The sequence below is a fragment of the Bubalus kerabau genome, chromosome 1 (assembly GCF_029407905.1).
Source record: "Bubalus kerabau isolate K-KA32 ecotype Philippines breed swamp buffalo chromosome 1, PCC_UOA_SB_1v2, whole genome shotgun sequence".
Lineage (NCBI taxonomy): Eukaryota > Metazoa > Chordata > Mammalia > Artiodactyla > Bovidae > Bubalus > Bubalus kerabau.
The window spans coordinates 214,610,660-214,630,851 of NC_073624.1; the positions used below are offsets into that span (position 1 = coordinate 214,610,660).

Genomic DNA, 20,192 nt, shown 5'->3' on the forward strand with positions numbered 1-20,192 from the left:
CCGGCCTGCGCCAGTCTCGGAGTCAATGGACTCTCCGCGAATGAGACTTCCCGGTTAAGTTGCTTGGGACCTCCAACCCCTCATCACAATCCGGCAGCCCACGGAGCTGCCCAAAGCCTCGCCTCCCGGGCCGGGCCACAGGTTCCGGGCATGGAACTCAGTTGGACGAGTTGTTGGGGGTGGGGGGTGGGTCGGGTCTGGAGGATTGGCATGGGCCCTGGAGGGATACTTCTTTCTTGCCCTCTTGGCTGCGTTCGTGCCTCTGAGCCGCCACGTGGCTGAGAGGCCCGTCACAGTTATGCGATGTATGAGTCCCTCATATGAGAGGCACTCAATAAATGTGTGAGAGTATACTGCCTGCACTGGCGCTGTGTGAGGGCAACCTGGAAGGAGGTCCCAGATTGGCAGAGGGCTGGAAGATGCACCCAGAGAATGGAGTTTTGAGGAGTCCTAACTCTGCTGGCCCGGTGTTCGAGCATAGCCTCGAGCAGCCCCTAAGCTCAAGGAAGACCCCAGTTCCAAGCCCAGGACACACTAGACTGAGCCCAGGTACAGACACTGTTTACAACTTGGCTCCCTTATCCAAGGCATTCCCAAACCCCAAAGGCCTAGGGGACCAGAGCACTACACAGCTGAGGAAGAAACCTGGGCGCAGGAAGGGAATCCCTGGTTGTAGGTGAGGAATCGGGGTTAAGAACCCCCTTTAGATTCCCCGCATTTCAGGAGAAGGGTGATGCTTTTCAGGCTCCTCCGACGCACCATTCGATTTACTCATGGGAGAGCTAGCCCTTTAAGACTATGCCCACTGGGCGCGTCCTGGCCTCTCCCAGGAGAGGAGGGGCGGGGGCACTTTGGCCCCGCCCCCGACCGGGCCCGCCCCCCGGCGTCCCCGCCCCGCCCCCGGCACTCCGCCGGCGGCGCCTTTGATGTTCTGACCCGCCAGCTCCCGGAGCCTCTCAACCCCGCGCCCGCGCCCCGCGTCCCGCGCCCCGTGCCCGCAGCCCGCCCAGGCGGAGTCAGCCCGCGCTCCGCCCGCTGCGATCCGGGCTCGGAGGTCCGGTCTCCGGGCTCGCCGCCTCCCGGGCCGGCTCCGCGCCCCGCACCCCCGAGCCCCGCGCCCCCGCAGGCTGAGCGCACCATGCCGCAGCTGGACTCGGGCGGGGGTGGCGCGGGCGGCGGCGACGACCTCGGCGCGCCGGATGAGCTGCTGGCCTTCCAGGACGAGGGCGAGGAGCAGGACGACAAGAGCCGCGACAGCGCCGCGGGCCCCGAGCGCGACCTGGCTGAGCTCAAGTCGTCGCTCGTCAATGAGTCCGAGGGCGCGGCCGGCGACGCGGGGGTCCCGGGGGCGGGCGCCGGTGCCCGTGGCGAGGCCGAGGTCGGGGCGGAGGTGAGCGCTGGCCCGCGCCCCGTTGCTCCTAAGAAGCCGCGTCGCTCCATCGCCCCTGGCGCTCGGCTCGCGCTGCCCCGCCCCTCCCTCCCGCGGCTCTCAGGGGTCCCCATCCCTCAGACCCCTCCCGGGCCCCGGGCCCCGAGCCCCGAGCTTTCCCAGCCCTCTCAAGGCCCCTTTGGATCTCCCCGCAGGCTCTCGGGCGGGAACACACTTCGCAGAGACTTTTCCCCGACAAACTTCCAGAGTCTCTGGAAGACGGTGAGTTTCTGCCCGGCCCAGCTCCCCTCTTCCCGCTAAGGCCCGGCCTCGGTGGGATAGCCGGGCCGCCGAGTACGGGAGGGAGCCGAGGGGGTGCCTCCCCCCGCCCCCCACGGCAGCTCGAGGAGGCGGTAAAACCGAGGGGGTGGGGGAGTGGGGGGCGGGTTTCCCGGGCGCCGCCAGGCTCGAGTCACTTCCGGTGCCCTGACCTTTATAGGAGTAAACAGACCCCCGCCATCTCCGCCTCCCCTCCTGTCCAGGTGACTTGACTAATTCCCCGTCTTGAGGAGGAAGCGCTGGCCAAGGTTCCTTGGCCGGAGGGCAGAGTTGGGGTCGAGGAAGGGAGGCCCGAACTCGGGGTCCTTTGTCAAACCTTGGCACTGCGGGGACCCCCCCGCCCCAGCCCTTCAAGTCAGGAACTTGAAGGGGACCCCCTGGCAATTCTGATCTTCTCTCCATCGAGCAGACAGCCTTCAGCCCCAGCCGCCCCGGGCTGGCGCTTCTGACCAGCTGTGGTTTTTCCAGGCCTGAAGGCCCCGGAGTGCACCAGCGGCATGTACAAAGACACCGTCTACTCCGCCTTCAATCTGCTCATGCACTACCCGCCCCCCTCGGGAGCAGGGCAGCACCCCCAGCCGCAGCCCCCGCTGGTAAGTGGCCCCAGCAGCCCATCCCGCTTTGTGCCTGCTACCTCCTTCATCAGGTATGTGAGGCATGGGCAAGAAGTGACTTTTACCTAGAACAAAATAGATACAGGAGAACGCTGTTCTCGTCCTTTTCCCCATACACACCCAGTGGGATCTGAACCAGAAAGAGATCGTTCCTGAAGGAAAGAGGACAGCCGCAAGCACCCCCACTTACCCCCAGCGGTTGGCTTTTGTCTTCCCAGCTTGGTCACTAGCAGGTGCTGGCTCTGTCTTGGAGCTTGGTGATGCTGGGGTGGCATCTTCTTGAAGAACTTTTAAGCTGAGACCACCCACCCCTCCTCAGGGTGGTGTAAGTCGCATGGATGGAGTTTTGAGTTTTGCTGTTAGCCTTCTCCCACTAAGTCCCAAGGTGGGGGGAATGGGTAGAAAAGCTGGGCTGCTTCAGGTCTTCTGGTTGTACAGGAGAAACATCTCCTACTCGTTCTGTCCTTGTTGGCATGAATGTGGCCTTCCCAGAGAAAGAACCCAACCACAATGTGGGGAAATTAGGTTTTTAAGAAGCTGGCTTGGTCTCAAATGCACCAGGAAGGGCTTGCGAAGGTGTTTCAAATCAGTACTGTCAGTTAGGGGCCTGTTTAATCAATTTGCAAATTGAACTAAGTACTCAGTGCTTTGAGAAGACTGCAAGATCATTACAAACCGTGCTTTTCTGCCCATTGGTGCAGATGACCTAAAGTGTGAAGAGCCTTTTCTGAGTGCTTCGGGGCAGCAGTAAAGCTGTGCTTAACGATAAACTCAGATTAGTGTTCCAGACTGCTCAGCTAGCCCAAGTCAGGGGTGAGATTAGAGCTTCGAGAGTACATTGAAAGGGCCCTGGGGTCTGTGGTGGGTGGGTGTTGGGTGCAAACATAGACCCTCGTGCAGGTCAGGCCAGCAGGGGGAAACTCATATGCTAGTGGTGGGGGGTCACCCGTCACCCAGAGGGTGGAGAGTGACTGCCAGGCTCTTTCCGATCAAGAGCGAGGAGGGTAGGTTCTGAAAGCAGTTTCATGCTGAAGCTGGTGGGGCGTGAGAAAGTAGACTGGGGCTTCTCTCCAGAAACCCAAGATGGAAAACCTGGTAGACAGCTGACTGGAAATAAGCTCCTTGCCCTTTGGACCCCCGTTCCTTCATCTGTAAAGGAACACGTTGGTTGGTTGAGTGGTCTGTCGCTTTCTGGCTCCTGTCTGTGAGGTATTTGCTTCCTTCCAAGTCTGTGGGGGAAGGGGCTTGCTTGCCTTCCGACCTTGCCACCTGACACAGCAGCTCTCCCCAGGGACCTCTACCTTCCATGAGCCTGCTATTAACAAAAATGCTTTGGGGGCTCCCTACAAGGTATAAACTCTTAGACTTGGGGCCAGGTGGTGGGACATAACCCACCGCTGCCTAAACACCGGTAGCTGAGTTGCTGACGGGAGGCTGGGGTTGCTGATAACCAAAACTAAACAAAAGGCTCAAAACAGACCTCGCAGGCAGGTTCCCTCCAGCATCTTATGATGCCACAGAGGTGCAGGGAAAAGGCGGTGTTTCTGAGTTCCTTTCACAGTCTGGGCAAGTGGTAGGGGAGCGCCCAGAGTGGGAGTGCCTTGTTCTCCACAAGGGTGTGGTGATGGAACCATTTGGTGTCCTTTAGCTTATACTGGTCAGAGTGTCGCAGATGGCCGGCTGCCTCCAGCAGTCAGGACTCAGAGGGGAGCGGGGGTGAAACAGGCACACCAGCACTCCCCTTGCCTGGATCAGCTATCTTTTAAACTTTGAGATCCTTCTCAAGCTGCAGCAGATGCGTTTCTGTGTGTCACACTGTCTCTTATAGGGGCGAATCCTTTTGTCCTCCTCCCCAGCCTGCCGTTGCCTCCCACAGCCTGGCTTCTGGGCTCACAGGAAGAGGGCAGGCTCTGGAGCTGACTTTCTGTGCCCTGGCATTGGCTGCTCCATAGGGCCGGAGACAAGAACAGAGGCACAGGAGGGCCCGCACTGGGGAGACACTGGGTGAGGAAGATGTACGTGAATATGGGGGGCCCTCCTTTAAGTAAACCTGTTACAAAGGAACAGCTAGAAGAGTAGTAGGTGTTTGTGTTACTAGAAGAGTTATGTGGACATTTAAAATATGGTGAGCTTTTAAAAGGCAAAATTAATTGACCCTGTGTTTTGGGAACCCATTTATCATGTGATTCAAGGTTCCTGTGTCTAGAATGAGGAAAGGTACTCTTACAGTGGGTTAGGAGCCCCTTGTGAGGTCCTCAGGAAGGATTGCCTTTGGAGGCTTTTTTCCCCAATGCTGTGTTTTCCTGAGGCCATCTTCAGGGAACAGAGGACACGCTGCCCAGGCCCTGCCCATGGGCTTTGGAACTAGGCCCCTCTTGCTCTTTGCCCTCTCTGAGAGAATCAACTGGTCAACAATTGTGCTGGGGAGCTTAAGGCCGATCGCTTGACCTTCCCTGACAGTAGGGAAAACCCATGCCAGGGACCTCCTCTGCTCTTGTCTGGATGGAACGCTCATGTGGCTACTACGCTGGACACCTCAAAGTAGGCAGACTGGAATCTTGTCAGGAGCTACCAGGGGGGTGTAGAGGGAGATTTTTCTTCTTTTTGGTACTTGGCTCCTCGCAAACTCTTTTTGGAAGTGGAAATTAGGTCAAAGTTAATTTCACAGCTAATGTCTTTCAGGAGCCTCATGTAGGTTTGCAGACAAACCTAGACCCGTAGCCACTGCTTGTTTTGTTTTGTTTTGTTTGCTCCGCTCTGGGATTGTAGTGGGGAGGGCAATGACCTGGTCCTGGGCCAGACTTTGAGGGATTTCTGGGATGAGTGAGGCATCACTCCTTAGGGAAACTCAGACTCTAGGATGTGCAGAACTGACAGTTTGGTGCAAATTCTCATCTCAGAAAGGATATGAAGCCTCGTCACTCTTCTGGCCCCTTCCAGGGGCTCCGCTTGCTGTCTGTGGCCCAGAAGGCTGGTGGGCCTTTCACCATTTAGATGAAATGCCCAGAATAGGCAAATCCAGAGACAGAAAGTAGGGGAATGTTTGCTGGGGCTCAGGGAAGAAGAGGATAGGGAGTGACTGCCAATGGGTATGGGATTTCTTTTTGGGGTGATGAATATGTTCTGGAATTAGATCATGGGGATGGTTGCACAACCTTGTGAGCATATTAAAAGCCACTGAATTGTGTACTTTAAAATGGTCAATTTCAAGGTATGTAATTTACATCTCAATTCCAAAAAAAAAATAGTTGAGCTGAGCCTTTTGGCTCTTGCAGGGACTTGGGGCTGTTTCCCTGTGCCACCCTGGTGTCTGGGCATGCCCCGAGACCTCTGAGGTGGAGGTGCCCACTTGAAGTAGTGGATGCATGCTTGGGCTCCTGGTCATTGGGCTCACATTCTCTGACTCCAAGGTCTGAAGTCCAAGTGAGGATCGTGCAAGCGAGCCTGGGGGAGCAGGAGGTGAGGGTAATAGCAAGCCTTGAGCAGAGGAAGGAAGTGCTGCTGACGCATGGCCAGCCTGTCCTGGGGAGCTCTGCAGAGATGCACCCACCCAGCCCCCCACACCCCTCAGAAGACAAGCACTGAGGCCTTGCAGGGGAGGGTTAGTGATGGCTGGTCACTAGCCCTGGTTGGGGTGAATGAGTTTGGCACCAGGCTGAGTACCAGATGGACCAGAAGCAGCCTCTCTGAGGGTGCCCAGCTGAGCGGAGGAGACAGATGAATAGACTTAGATCCCTGGCCAGAGGAGTCCTGTTACAAAAGGGCCTGCTAGCAGTGTCCTGGGCATACCTGGCCCCTCCTGGGCTGCGGGAGAGGGTCTGCTGAGCAGCTCCTTGAAGGAGTAGTCTGCCAAATAAAGACACCGGCGACTGGCAGGCATCTGGGCTCCTCTTCAGACATCCCAGATCATCTACTTCTCTATTGAATTTGCCACCCCCAAGCCCAAACCATCACCATCCCTCCCCTAGGAGGGCAGCCGCCTCTATAGTCCCTCTGATAGACCTGGGTCCCCACCCTAACCCTCACCCTCAACCCAGGATCCCCAAGGAGCTGAACAAAAGTCAGATCGCATCTCTTGCCGGATTAAACCCTGTAGAGGCTCCCATTGGTCTTGGAGTAAAATCTGAGCCACTCAGCACAGCCTTAGTGCCTAGGTGGCCAGCCCCTGCTGACCGCCCCTCCTCATCTGCACCACACTCTTCCTCTCTCCCTAAAAAGCAGCCCCCCAGTGCCCTGACAGGACACTGAGTTCTTTGTACCTCAAGACCTTCACACTCATTCCTTCAGCTTGGCATTCACTTCAGCTCTTCACCTCACTGCCACTTTCTCATTCCTCACCCAGGGCTTATTCAGATGTTACCTCTTCAGAGATACTTGGCTCTGACCATCCAAGTGGGGCCCTCCATCACACCCCGCCCCAGGCCTCAGCTGTCTTGCCCACCCTAGCAGCATTTCAGGCCAAGGAGGTTGGCACTGGTTTATGATGCAGTTGCCATGCTCAGGCCAGAGGTGGCCCATGTGTCAGAAATATCTTTGAGCCTTAGTTTCCTCCTCAGCACAACAAGGGTAGTAAGCCCTCCTCCCAGAGTTGGAGTGAGGACTAGAGGCAGGGGTATCAGGGACGTGCCCAGGAAGGTGCCAGTGTGGCGTGGGCTTGGGGGTCAGGATTTGGCCACAACTGATCCCTTCTCCTTTGCTGTCCTGGCCCCTCTGGGACCAGTGCTGGCTCAGTGGTACTAACTCTACTTTGGGCCACAGAGTTTGGGGTCTGAACGCTGGAGTGGGGACTTGGGTATATGGGCCCCTCCTCGATGCCTTCCTCACCCAGGGATTCTTGGGAGGAAAAGTGTGAATCCTGGGACCAGGCTGGGAGCCACAGCCACATCCACTCATTCTGTCCTGAGAATCCTCTCCTACCACCCTAGAGATTTGTCTGAAAGAGGCCCCTCCTTCCCTAGCCATACAGAAGCCCTTTACATATGATGTTAGGGGCTGAAGCTATTTTGTAAGGGAAAAAGGGGGAAAGACCTTTGTGGCCATTAGCCTCTGAACCATTCCGAGCTCTTCTCACATGGTCCCCCTGTGCACAACCTCCTGTGTCTCGTCCCAGTGCTTCCCGGGTGTGGGGTGCACCCCGGGCAGTGCCCACGTGTGGCTTCTTTGCTTGTCTCCCCTCATGTTTATTATTCACTTCTCCCTCATGTGGCTTCTAGTTTTCTCAGGGGTTGCCTTCTTTACCAGTGGGAATGATGCTCACTGTTTGACTGTTTTCCTGGAGCAAAGTGTGAGAACTGTGGGCTCAAGAGTTAGGAAGGAATCGCGGCTTTGCTTCCCTGTGGCCCCAGTTCACGGAGGGTTCCTGGCAGAGCCCAAGCCCAGCCCACATGGCGTTTCCCCTCTTTTGTTGTTCATTTTATAGGTTCGAGCTGGGCAGTGAGACTTAAAAGTAATTTTGACTTGGATTCCTTCCTGACTTGGAGGGCTGTGTGGTATTTGGAAAATCTGCAGCCCCCACACCCGCATACCCCCAGGGTGGAAACTTTCAGGGGGGCCTCCGTGATGCCTTTCAGGCCTAGGAAGTCACCCTGAAGGAGGCCCGCCTGTCCTGCAGACCTGCCCCACCTGCCACCACTGCCGCAGCTTAGGACTGCCCATCCGTGCCTCCAGCTCAGGAGCAGAGGGAGGGGCTGACGGTGAGCCCTGTGTCGGCCACTAGCACCCAGGTGTTCCTCCCCGGGCCTGAACAGGGTTTCCCGAACCAGCTGTCACAGGCAGTAAACAGGGCTGTCCATACCAGCTCTGCCCACCTCCCCAGGTGCCCTGAGACTTAGATGTGAGTGGGGTTGGAGTGGGAGGCAGGGTCTTGGTGGTCCCTTCTCATGGGCAGTTGGCAGCCCATGCCCTCCTGGGTCCTCTTGAGATCACTCCCCACCCCCTGTCCCCTCATGAAGGGAGGTTTAGCTGAGCTGTGAGAATGAGCTCTTGGGGCAGTGGTTTCAAGTCACACAACAGCTGAGGTCCGGGTGGAGCAGGGTGGGCACAGAGCCGCGTGGAGGGGCAGGGGGAGCAGCTGCGGTCCCGAAGCCATACAGTCACGCTCCCTCATGCCTTGTGACTGGCTGCTTCCTGCCACTGTGGACAAACAAGACTCTGGTGGAGGAAACAGGTGTTTTATCAGGTCACAGGGCTCCCCCTCCCCCATGGTACAGTGCATGGGTCCTGGGGTGCCAGCCCTCCTCTGCAGGTGGGGACAGCAGGTCGTGTCAGGGAAGGGACTTATCCATGGCCCCTTAGAGGAGTGGAGGCGGAAGGCCTGAGTTGGGAAGCTCTACCCTCAGATGCCTTACCTTCCACTCCTTGGCTGAGTGGCTCTGGGTAAGTTAACTCTTCTGGGCTTTATTGTCTCACCTAAAAACAAGGATAGTGAAGGTTCCTAGCTCCCTGGGTTGCTGTGGAATGGAACGAGCTCATGTATGTGGAGTTCTTGCCACACAGTCGGTGCCAGCCTGGGAGGGGTTGTTAACACTGTCGGGAATGGCCTTTGTAAAGGACGCCATGCCAGGAGGTGCAGTAACTACCCCTGAAGGGGGCTGGACTGAAGCCCCTGACACTCTCCGTCCTCAGCCCCTCAGCCGGCTCCCCGGGGGCAGAGCAAAGAGGACAGCTGTCCGCCCGGCCAGCCCGAGGGCCCTCAGCTGGTCAATGACGCGGTGCCCACTGTATCTGGAATCCTGGTCCAGACCCCTAACTGGTATTCACTGAGCCCCACCCCCCCGCCCCCCCGCCCCGGGTACTTGGCCTTGGCTCAGCACAGAGGGGACGGCTGCCTCTGCCCGCTCCAGGGCTCAGTTCTGGCAAGGCAGAGAGATTCTCCTGGGGGCTCAGTGCCGGCCGTGTTGGATAAAGCACGCTGAGGAGAGGGGCTGGTGGGGCAGCTAGGAAGGTTTCCTGGCAGGGGGCTGTTCTGGCAGGCCCAGAACCTGTGAATTCGGGAGTGGGGGAACGCTCTAGGTTGGGGGACAGCTGGAACAGAGGAGGAGGGGCAGAACTGAGTATGTTCTTGGCCACTGGAAGGGCCCGCCAAAGCCCAGGGTCTGTGAGGCTGGAGAAGGGCCAGCTTGGAAGGCCTAGCATGTGCCCAGGCGGTGCTGGTGCCACAGCCCAGGAGTTGGCAGCATGAAGGGCAGCATGGTGCCCACGGGAAATGGTCTGACTTGGACAGAGAGGGTAAGGCTGGCAGGCGGATGCTGGGAGGCACAGGGTGACTGGAGGAGGCGGGCAGGGCCAGGGAGGGGGTGGGCTTTGGGCAGGGGAGACCCGAGCGAGCTGGCACATGCCAGGCAGGAGTGCCTCAGAGGTGGTGAAACTTCATTGGACTCTTCGGTCTGTCTCCAGGGTCATGAGGCCAGGGCCTCGCCTCCTGTCCCTGAGGGGACTGAACCCCGGCCAGGGTTTGGAGAGCCCCCCTCATCAGCTCTGTCTCTAGCAGGACTCCAAGGCCCCAGGAGTCTGTGGAAGGTCTCTGAGAACCCAAGACATTATTATCTCCTTCCTTCAGGTAGTCTGCTGCCTCAGCTCACAGACCTGTGATGCTTGGGGTTTGGATGTGGGTGCCACCTCCCTCCCCTTAAAGAGGTGTGGTCTTCATCAGCCTTGGCACATGGTCTCTAAGTTGCAGCCTGGAGGGTTTATCTTGGTCAGAGGGTCCTGTAGGACATGGGGCTCCCGTTCCCTAGGGGGAAAAGGGACTGTCCCTTACTGGATAGGGTCCCTGGCCAAGGTGGGCCTGAGTGTGGCCCTCTCTTGGGGGAGGCCGCCTTGTAGCCTGTCCCACCCATGGAGCCTGCCTGCCTGGGCTGTACCAGCAGATATGGCTTTAGAGTGCAGAGGGAGATGGTGATACACGGCCTTCATGTCACAGCCAACTCCACAGCCAGAGCTCCTTGGAGATCAGAGAAAGCAGATGCTTTGCCAACCCCTTTACCCCTCCCACTGAAACAACCATCTCTTCTCTCCAAGGACAGGAGGCTGTCTGGGCCCCACACTGTCTGCTTGCAAATAACGACGAATGTGTGGCTAGGGCTGCAGGCATGGATGGGCAGGATGTGGCCCCAGGGAACAGTGGGTTCTGGGGGTTCACGTGGTTAGAGCTGCCCTAGCCCACCACCAGGGCAGCCTGGCCAGGGAGGGCAGATCACCCCCTCCCAGGGAGCCCAATTTGCCCACGATGGGAGGAGGCTCTGATGGGCAAGGAAGCCAGGAGCCAAGGCCACCTCCTCCCTGGCGTGTAACCTCAAGTAAATCTGTCAACCTCTCTAGGTCTCAGTTTCCCTCTGTAAATGGGGGTAGGGGGCCCTGGCCATGAGGATTCCTGAGGGTCAAATAAGCATTAGTGGGAGAGGCCTGCTGCTCTGGTGGGCCTCAGCTGGGGCTTTGCTGGGCACTGCAAGAACTGCTCCTGACCTAGCCTCCCCATCAGGCAAGAGGGAATCGGAGGGCGGGAGGGACAGGTGACAGGAGTCCAGCTGAGGGTACTCTGACTAACTCTGACCTGGCTCTGGTGGCAGCAGGCCCAGCCTCCTGGTCTGCTGGGCCGCCATCTGAAACACATTACCAGTGCTTTGTAAACTGCACATCACTCGGCCACATGAAAGCTTGGGATCTAAAAATAGCCACTCCCAGAGGACGCCCCGCATTGGCGGGGCTCAGCTGACCTCTGCACGCACACCCACCACTAGGCTGTCCCCTTTGCCAGGGAGCCCCGACTGGCAGGGCCACACCCACCCACCCTCCCAGTGTGGGCAGCTACTGCCTGAGGCCACTTTATCTGAGCACAGATCTCATCCAGCTGGTCAATGCTTCAGGCCTCAAGGCCTTACCTAGGGCACAGTGTCTGGAGGAGCCAGGAGGAGGCTGCCCAGAGTGTGTCAGTAACCGCAGGCCCCCTTCCCCAGACCTGTATATGGCTGGCATGTCTGTGGAAGCCAGTGGAACTGTCTCACAGGAGGGACACTGGGGCCCTGTGGAGGTGAAGCATGGGAAGGGGGACTTGACCGCCGTCAGATGGTGGACAGGAGGGCCACTGGTGGATGTGCTGGTATGAGAAGGGCAGGGTCCTGCCCTGGACCCCATGGTGTCAGTGGGGAATCTGTCCCAGCACAAAGGCAGGGCAGCTGTGGGTCTCCAGGCTGCCAAGGTTGACTCTTTGCCCTACTTTCTGTGGGCTCCTTTCCCTCTGGTCTCTATGACCAACTGCAAAACCACTCTTTTCCCTAAAAATAAACATGCTTATGGGATTGGGGGAAGCTTTGTAGCTATCAAAGGAAATAATAGGGTGTTTAAGAAAATTACATTGCGTTTTAAATAACCAGCATGAAAGTCATTAAGTTTTAAGTTTCATTCAAATCAGATGGCTCTGTGGCTGGCCCGGTGGCCAGGCAGGCAGAGGGTGGGTGGGCCCTTAGGGATGCTGAGCAGCAGCCTCTGGAGAGTTTTACAGTGAGGTCTCTGCTGGCTGTAGCTGGGGTCCAGGCAGCCCTGAGTATATGCTGTGCTGCAGCAGCCAGCCCAGAGCTCGAAGGCAGGCTCTGAAGCAGTCTGCAGCCCAGGAACCTCCCAGCTGTGGTGGGCAATCCCCTGGGTGGGGCTGGGGCATGAACATAGACCAAAGGGTGTGGGACAGATGAAGCTGGGACTGCAGAGGCCGTAGGGGTTGATGACCATGTTGGGATAGGGGTTTAGGGATGGTGGTTTGGATCAAAAGGGCGAGAGAGGATCTACAGGGCCAGGACCACATCTGTCCTCTTCACTGCTAGACTCTCTCAGTGGCCAGCAGACAGCATGACACATAGTAGGTGCTCGTAAACAGCTGCTGAGAGAGTAACAACAGCCATGGTAACAGTGCATGTGTCAAGAGCCTCCCAAGTGCCAGACCTGTGCCAGGGGCCTTGAATCCCGAGATCAAGATCCTTACCAGAAGCCAAGAAAGTAGTCACTATATAGCTCTCATTTTACAGACGGGGAAACTCAGGCTCAGAGAGGTTAAGAATGTGCTAGTACCTGGCAGCGTCAGGACGTGGACTCTTTTCCCCCAGAGCCCAGACTCTGCTCTGTCCCTCTGCTCTCAAATCTGTGCAGTTAGTTGGGGTCACTGTAGGCTGCAAAGCTGAATGTTACCCCCACTCCCGCTGAGTTTATGAGCTGGATTCCTCTGGCCTCAAGGAAAGATTTGGTCCTTTCCTGCCCCCCTTTGGGCATGACCTCAAAGTTCTGGACTTGGGTCAGGGCTGGACCAATGCCTGGCAAGGTCAGGGCTACCAGGGCCAAGAGCTGTGTTTCTTGGTTGAAAGCAGGACCTCAGGGCTTCCAGAATAAATATTACCTGGAAAAGTGTTCATAAATGACATTCAGGATTACATTAGGTTTGGGAATTCCCTGGCGGTCCAGTGGCTAGGATTTTGCACTTTCACTGCCAATGGCACGGGTTCAATCCCTAGTCAGAGAACTAAGGTTCCTCAAGCCACTAAGCGGGGCCAAATAAAAAACAAGATTGCATCAGGTTCTGATGCATGATGCAAGGACAGTTTAGGACTATGTATCAGTGGATTCCCTCTTTCTACTTTGGTCTGGGCTCAGCTGGAAGCTCATTGCTAGACTTATCTGGCCCAGGGGCCCTCCTCTGTGTGGTCCAGGAATGGACTAGAGGGTATCCTCGGTTCTAAGACAGTGGGACTGGCTGGACTGAGGAATCTGAGGGCATCCCTGGGCGTGGGTGTCCCCTTGCCAAACCCCTTGGGAAAGTTGCTTGTGAACCAGATCCACCTGCCAACCTTGCTAGGACATTTTGAGAGTTTCTGCTTCTACCGCTGCCCTCCTCTGCACCTCCCACCCTGCTTCCACCCTGGCTCTTGTCACTGAAGGCTAGTCAGGAGCTCAGCAGTCTGGCCCAACAGCAATCTGGCAGCAGTCCAAAGGAGATCAAGGGCCAGCAGCCCCAGCCTGATACAAAGGCCAGCTTTCCTGAAAAGCCTTGGTCTGGGAACATGCTCTCCTTTGTCTTCTGTTTTCTTCTTCATTAATTAAAAAAAAAATTACCAGACACAAATATTACTTCATTTCATCCCTATGAGATATGGACATGGTACAGATGGGGAAGCCAAAGCATGGAGACATGTACCATGCCCGTGTTGGAGGAGAAACAGGATCTCCAACATCTACCTCTCTGTTCCCTGCCCTTACCACATGCCACTCTGCCTCTTAGGCAACATAGCTATCCACTCATTCTTTTAAAAATTGGGTTTTTTAGCTACAGTTGGGTCCCCTTGGCTCCCCACCCCCCAAGAATGTAGTATTTCACCCTCTCCTCTGTTTTTATACTGTTAGACGCAGGTGTGTGTCTGTAAAAGCTGTTTGGTGTGGCTTTTTTCAGAACCCCCTGACTCAACCTCATTAGAGTGCTCCACCTCACGAGGGCCTCTGTGGCAGTTGGAGCAGCCCTGCCCTCCTCTGTCAGCTTACACTGGGTGTGAGGGTTTGGGGAGGGGAGCATCCTGGGCCCCGAAGCCTTCAGCAACTCCTTTTCACTCCTTGTTCACAGGGGATAAACCTTTAGCTGGACCGAGTCTAGGCAGAGCCCCAAGGGCCTTAGCTGCCAGGGTCAGACCCAAGTGAGCTTCCTGACTGTGGCCCCATGGCAGAATTGTCCTACCGGGGCTGGTACAGGCAGCTAAACAGACCGAGGAATTCACAGACCCCTCTCTTATCTTTGGTCCTCAGAAGCTGGCTGGAATTAACTGGGGCAGGAGTGTAGTGCCAAGGTTGGGGATGAGATCTCCAAGTCTCCACCTCCCAGCCTCAAGCCATTGCTAACCATCAGCCCCCACCTCTCCAGGGCCTGCCTGGCTCCTGCTCCTATGCAGAACATTCACTCTTCTGCCAGTGGCCATCCCTGCCTGCCATCCCCACCCCCACAAATGCTGCACTCGGACTGGGAAAACGGAGGCCAGACCCCGTAGGAAGAATTTCTCATGGTTCCTTTAGTCATTTATAATTGAGGACCAAAACCACCACCTAGAGGGCAGGGTGAAAACGCCCTTCACACAGAACGAGATGGGGGTCAGAGTCACACAGCTGGTCAGTTTTTTCCAAGAGAGATTACTGACAGGGTGTTGCTGGCGAAGTCGGTGATCCCTGGGGTCCTGGGTGGGTGGAGGTCTCAGTGAGGAGACCCAGTGTGGGCAAGGGAGAATCTGGCAACCACTCGGCCCCTGGGCCTCACACGTGTGGTCTCCTCGCTGGCTACCACCTGTGGCCTGTGGGGCCTGTCACTGAGTGGTAAAGATTTCTGGCCGGGAACCCAAGAGGCTGGATTCAAATCCAGATCTATCACTACTTGTTCTGAGACCTTGGGCAAGTCATTTTCCCTCTCCTGTCTTCCTGTTCCTCGTCTGTACAGTCTACACACAGATCACACAGTGGCTGGGAAGACTCTGCAGGGTGGGACTCTGCGGGGCGCCCGGCATACAGGAGGCTGTCACTAGTAGGGGCTGCCATCACTGAACCTGCACGTTCACCTTCTTCAGGACTTTTCCACAAAGCCTCTTGGTTTCACTCCTAGGGTAACAAAACCTCTGACCTCCTCAGATGCTGTCCTCCCAGATCCCAGCTTTCCCTACTGCCTCAGACAGCCTGAGCTGATGCTGTGCCCCTGGCCTGCCTCAGCCCCCGCGGGGTCCCAGATGGCTGGGCACTGAGATCGAGGAGCTGGGAGAGGAACTCCCTGGACAGGGGGATGCCCAGCCCCAGGGCTGCTGCAGAGTCCTCAAAAATGTGTCGGTGTATCAACTAGCAGCTCCGCTGCAGCAGCTCCCGGAAGCTTATATTTTCCTCTAAAAACATCCTGTCCTGAGGGGCGTTTACCTCAAAGAGGAAGAAGGAAAACAAAAGTAAACGAATGCATAGAAACCGCTGGAGGCTGTGGGCCAGGCCACTCAACTCAGTGAGGTTCCGCTAGCTCTGAGGGCGCCTCAGGGCTGGGCTGGGTCTAGAGCAGGCCTGTGGTTTGCCAAGGCTGCCTGTGGGTCTCTGGTCCTCACCTCTGCTGTGGCAGGGCCCCACTATCTGATGTCAGGACCAGGCAGCTGGTGGACTGGCCACAGGGGCCTGGTGGGGCTCTGTGCATCCCTGGCAACAGTCCCGGGCTGGCGGGAGGACTGAAGCCTCCTGGTCTACTAGCGGGTGGCCCAGCCATCCCCCAGTCCCCAGCTCCGCGGGCCACAGTGCCACAGCTCCATGCTCTGTGAGGGGCGGGGAGCTGGAGGGCCATCCCCTGGAGAGCGCCATGTCCTGGGCAGAAGGGCCCAGAGTAGGGGTGGGGATAAAGGGGCATGAGCCCAGCTAGGGTGTATCTGCAGAGGTGGGATCTGTGGGAGCCCACACCTCAAGGCTTGGCTGATACGCAGGTGAATTCCCCTTTGGAAAGGGGACCTGTTTCCTTCTGGAAAGTTCATTCTCATTGTCCCAGGCCTTATGTGTGTGTGTAGGGGTGGGGGGGGTTCCCACTCAGCAACTGGCCAGACTCCTTGGCACTTACACACCATCGGTGATAGAGAGGTCTGGGGGAGGTGTGGTAGGCACTAGGGGACCCTGGAGTTGGGAGGCATCCAGAGGAACTGATCAAGACCAGAGTGGATGCTCAGGGGCACTCTGAAAGTTGACACGCGTAGTTTCTGGCAACGCAGGGAAGAGAAGTGAGAACTGGAGAGGGCCTTATGAGCAGGGCCACTCTGTGTGATTACGCAGGGGATCTGGGCCAAGGAGTTGAGATCCAGCCTGCACTATGCTCCCCAAGCCATGTGGCCTGGTATGGACCCAGGTGTCTCTCCAGAGCAGGTACTTCTTCCAATTAGCACAAAGGTACCGTATGAAGTTGGCAACCCTGGCTTTGACCGTCTGGAGAAAGGAGGAGATGCGATGGAAGGCGGCATGGGTTCCCAGGTGCCAGGCAGGATGTCCCTGAGTCCCAGCAGTCGCCCAGCTCCTCCCAGCCTCCTGTGTGCTGCTGTGTCCAGCCAGGGTGCTTTGTCCAGTGCTGCCGCATTCTCCCCAAACACTGGCTTGTATTGGGCCCTGCCCGCATACACTGCCAGAGGACCCAGCAAGTTGTGGACGATGGCTCCCCAGGCAGAGGGAACAGCCTTGCCCTTGAGCCAGCAGCCCTCAGTGGCTGGAGCAGAGGGAGAGGGGAGAGATGAGACTGTGTCTGTTTGACATCGCCGAAGACCCCGAGAGTCCTAAAGGGGTCCCCAGCACTGACTCGAGGTAGTACGTTTGAGCAACCTTCTCAGTGTCCCTGAGCCTCACTTCCCTCATGTGTAAAATGGGAAGGATAATGCTGGCCTCAAATGAGCTGTCATTGTGGCGTTTACAGTACTCAACTTCATGTGTGTGCCCTTGGCACAGAGAGCCATCACTCTCAATAGGCCACCTTGTGTTCAAGGTGTGGATCTGACTCCTGCTGTGGACTTGTCCCCAAAGGCCTTTCCCCAGCTTCAAAGGAGGCATCAGGAATACCCTCCCCTGCCTTCTAGGAGCCAAGAGACTGGAGTCAGGTCCATGGTGGATGAGTGGGTGGGCGTGCAGAAGTTCTGGGGCACCAGAACTTCTAGAGGCCGTTGTTTAAAAGTCTTAGTGAATAAGCCAAGTACAGACCCTGGAGAGGCAGAGAGGACCAACAAGCCCCTTCTGCCCTCCGGGACCCCCAGCCACTCCTGCGGCAAGTAGGCACCTCCACCTGCTGGAGCCCCTCCCAGGTTACAGCCCTTTCTAAGGAAGTGGCCCTTAGACTGAGGTCAGGATGAGAAGGAATCTGGCAAAGAGGAGGAGGAAATATGGAAAGCTAGCAGGAGAGCGCAGTGTGCAAGGGGTAGGCAAGGTGTTGAGGTGAAGTTGAGCTGGGTGCCTGGGTAAGAGAAAAGCAGGCCTGTGAGGCTGGACAAGGCTGAGGTGTGGCTGTGAGAGGGTGAGGAGTGATGTGAGCTGGGGACCTGGGGGTCGTGTCTAAATACTGCCATCACGGAAGCTCCCAGTGTGGGGTCTCAGAACTTACAGGAGCATTTTTTAGGGTCAGGGAAGCACTGACTTAGGTGACTGACCAACTAGGCTTAAGCAGGGAGACTGATTTGAGGACTAGGGCTCCTTCCCCTGCTCCCCCTTGTTGGTCCACGACCAGAGGGCCTCTGCAGCACCATGGGTGGAAGGAAGCTCAGCTTTGCTGCTTACAAGCTGTGTGACCTTGGGCAAGCTATGTAATGTCTCTGCCTCAAGTTTCCTCATCTATCAAATGGCGATAATAATTACACCTGTATCACAAGTGTGTTTTAGGAGTCTATGAGTTAAAATCTGCAAGGGGCTCAGAACTATGCCTGGCACAGGGTACAGCTATGCCTCTCATAATCATCTGCCATTAGCAGATGCTCTTTCTTCTAGCCGAGAACGTTCTTTTGCCTGATACATAGTAGAGGCATAGTAAATACACCCTGACTGAATGTCTCTGCTGATAGTGATCAACTGTGAATTCTGGTACAGTGTGTTTATGTGTGTGTTTGGGCGGGGGCAGGGAGGGTGGGGGTGCTTCTCCTGGCACAGTCCCCTGCCAAGGGGAGGCCTTCTTGGGAGGACCTTGTCAGGCTTGACACGCTCCCCACCCCCCCAGGCTTGAGACCAGAGGAAGCAGCAACTTTCTTCGCTGGGAAAGTGTTGTGGGGCTCAAGCGTTTGGGGGTTTTCAGAGTCAACCGTCAGAGGCGAGGGAGTTTCTCTGCTGGCGGTGGCAAGGGCTCTCAGGGTGCACACAGTCTGTAAGCGGACCTCTGCGGTCTGCAGGGAAAATGCCGACTGTGTTTATTTTTCACCTGAGCCTGCAGGAAGTGGGGGTGGGGAGAGGGAGGCGGGAGCAGCCAGGCCCAAGCTCGCCTTCAGATCAGGGGAGACCGACCTCAGGAGTCCCTCATTTCCACCTCCTCCTGCCTGGCCCTGCCCTAGGGCCCCTTCCTGGCTCCAGCCTGCTCAACAAGAGGAGGGCATATGAGGGCACCAGAGTGAGGAATCTCCAGCCATGGGCTAACCCCAGAAGGATGAGGACCCGCTTTGGGATGATGGGTTTTGAAGTGGCCGTGGGACGAACAGTAAGAGCAATGCCAAGGCAGGAAGGTCCGCTTGTGCTAAGGCCTCAGCAGGCATGGCCTCCCAGCCCAGGGGTCTCAGAGTCCTGGACTCGTCCTGAGTGCTGCAGTCTGGAGGGAAACAGGGGAAAGGGCTTGTATGCAAAGGTCAAAACAAGGGTGTGGGAGTGTGCTGGTCAAGGAATACAGTCTGCTGTCCCGTCTGTCATTGGCTTATACATCCCACCATGAGTGCCCAGCTCTCTGCTTGTAGAGGTTAGAAGAGGCTGTGCCGTCCAGATATTCGGCAGACAATCCATCAAGGCCTGCCTCCTTCCCTAGGAACGGGGCAGTCACCATCAGGGGAGGAGAGAAGCTCCAGTCACTAAGTTCCCCAGACGCAGGCAGGCCCCAGGCAACTCCACCCTGCTGTCTGGGCAGCCTAGCCCTGGGACAGCCTTGTGCTGAGGCCGTGGAGCGGGACGTTCTGTTGGCCGAGGGGGGCATGGGGCACCAGGTCCCCCGCCAGACAGTTCCCCGCCCCCCACCCTGGCTACCACCACCAGGCGTGGAGGGGGCTGGGAGTGAACTCAGAGGCAGCCTGCATGAACGTGGGAAGGACCGGCCAGGCCCTCGGTGCTCTGCCCTGGAGCCCTGGCACCTCGGGTCCTCCAGCTGCCAGCAGGCTCTCAGTGCCCCCTCTGCCCACCTGGCACCTCTCCTGTGGTTTGGCAGTAGACTCCTGTTTAATGAGGCTTTTCCCCAGTCCCCAGGGAAGGCTGGTGGACAGGACGAGGCCTCAGAGCACCTGCCCCTGTTGCGCACGTGCATACCGGGCTTGAGGCTGAGCTAGATTCTGAGGGTCCCTCGGCTTAGAGTGAGCTGTGCTACATACAACGTGGAGCTTAACTAGCCTGGCCGAGGAGGGTCGGCCCTAGCCATCTGTCAGGTGAGAGAGCTCTCTAGGACTTGTGGCCCATGCTAGCCGTCTGCAGGGAAGGTGGTTTGCTGAGAAATCCACTGTGGAGCCATCCTCTCCTTGTCTTGGAGTAGATACCCCCTCTCACCCTCCCACTCCGGGAAGGGTGGGACTCTGGGACTGTCCTCCTAGAGCTGGCACCGTGGACCCCAGGCTCTGCTCCTAAGATTTCCCAAGCTCAGAGCTGCCCACTCCACCAACCAGGCTTTTACCCCTGAGGGCTGAAAAGCCAGCGCCAAGGTGGGATGGCAGGGCCTTCTCTGAAGCGGTTTAAACTTGAAAGCCCTATGGCCTGGAGGGACCTGTTCACTCCACCACCTGCGCTGGGCTCCAGGCATTTGTGCCCTTAAGACGGCAAATGGTGGGATGCCCCCACTAAGGTCCCAGCTTCTTGAGGGAGGCCCTGAGGCTAGTCTTCCCTGTGTGCCACGAGGCCTCGGATCTGGCTAATCCCTGTCCTAGGAATTTATCAGGTTAAGGAGGCCCCTGAGGTTTCCAGAAAGCTTTCTACCTGCATAGGCCCTGGGCTCCTGCCTCCAAAATTCTAGGGTATAACAGGATTTTTGCATCTGTGACCAATTAGGTAGCAGGGTTGAATAGGCTCATGCTTATTTTACAAGGAGCAAACTGGCCTGGGATCCTACAGAGGTAAGGTTACCGAAAAGGTCAGCAAGCCTAGTAGCTGTGCTTCCCAGCCCACTTCATATCCTAGGCACACTTAAGAAATGACCA

General features: G+C 57.1%; 1 protein-coding gene across 1 annotated transcript in view; it reads left to right on the forward strand.

Moving 5' to 3' along the window:
• The first annotated feature begins 1,138 nt into the window (after nt 1-1,138).
• The window catches only part of TCF7 (transcription factor 7), a 30,735-nt gene continuing 11,681 nt past the window's right edge, over nt 1,139-20,192 (forward strand). The window contains exons 1-3 of the mRNA XM_055553770.1: nt 1,139-1,390; nt 1,585-1,651; nt 2,177-2,301. Of these exons, the coding sequence (XP_055409745.1) occupies nt 1,139-1,390; nt 1,585-1,651; nt 2,177-2,301 (444 nt within the window). The remainder of the gene's footprint in view (nt 1,391-1,584; nt 1,652-2,176; nt 2,302-20,192) is intronic.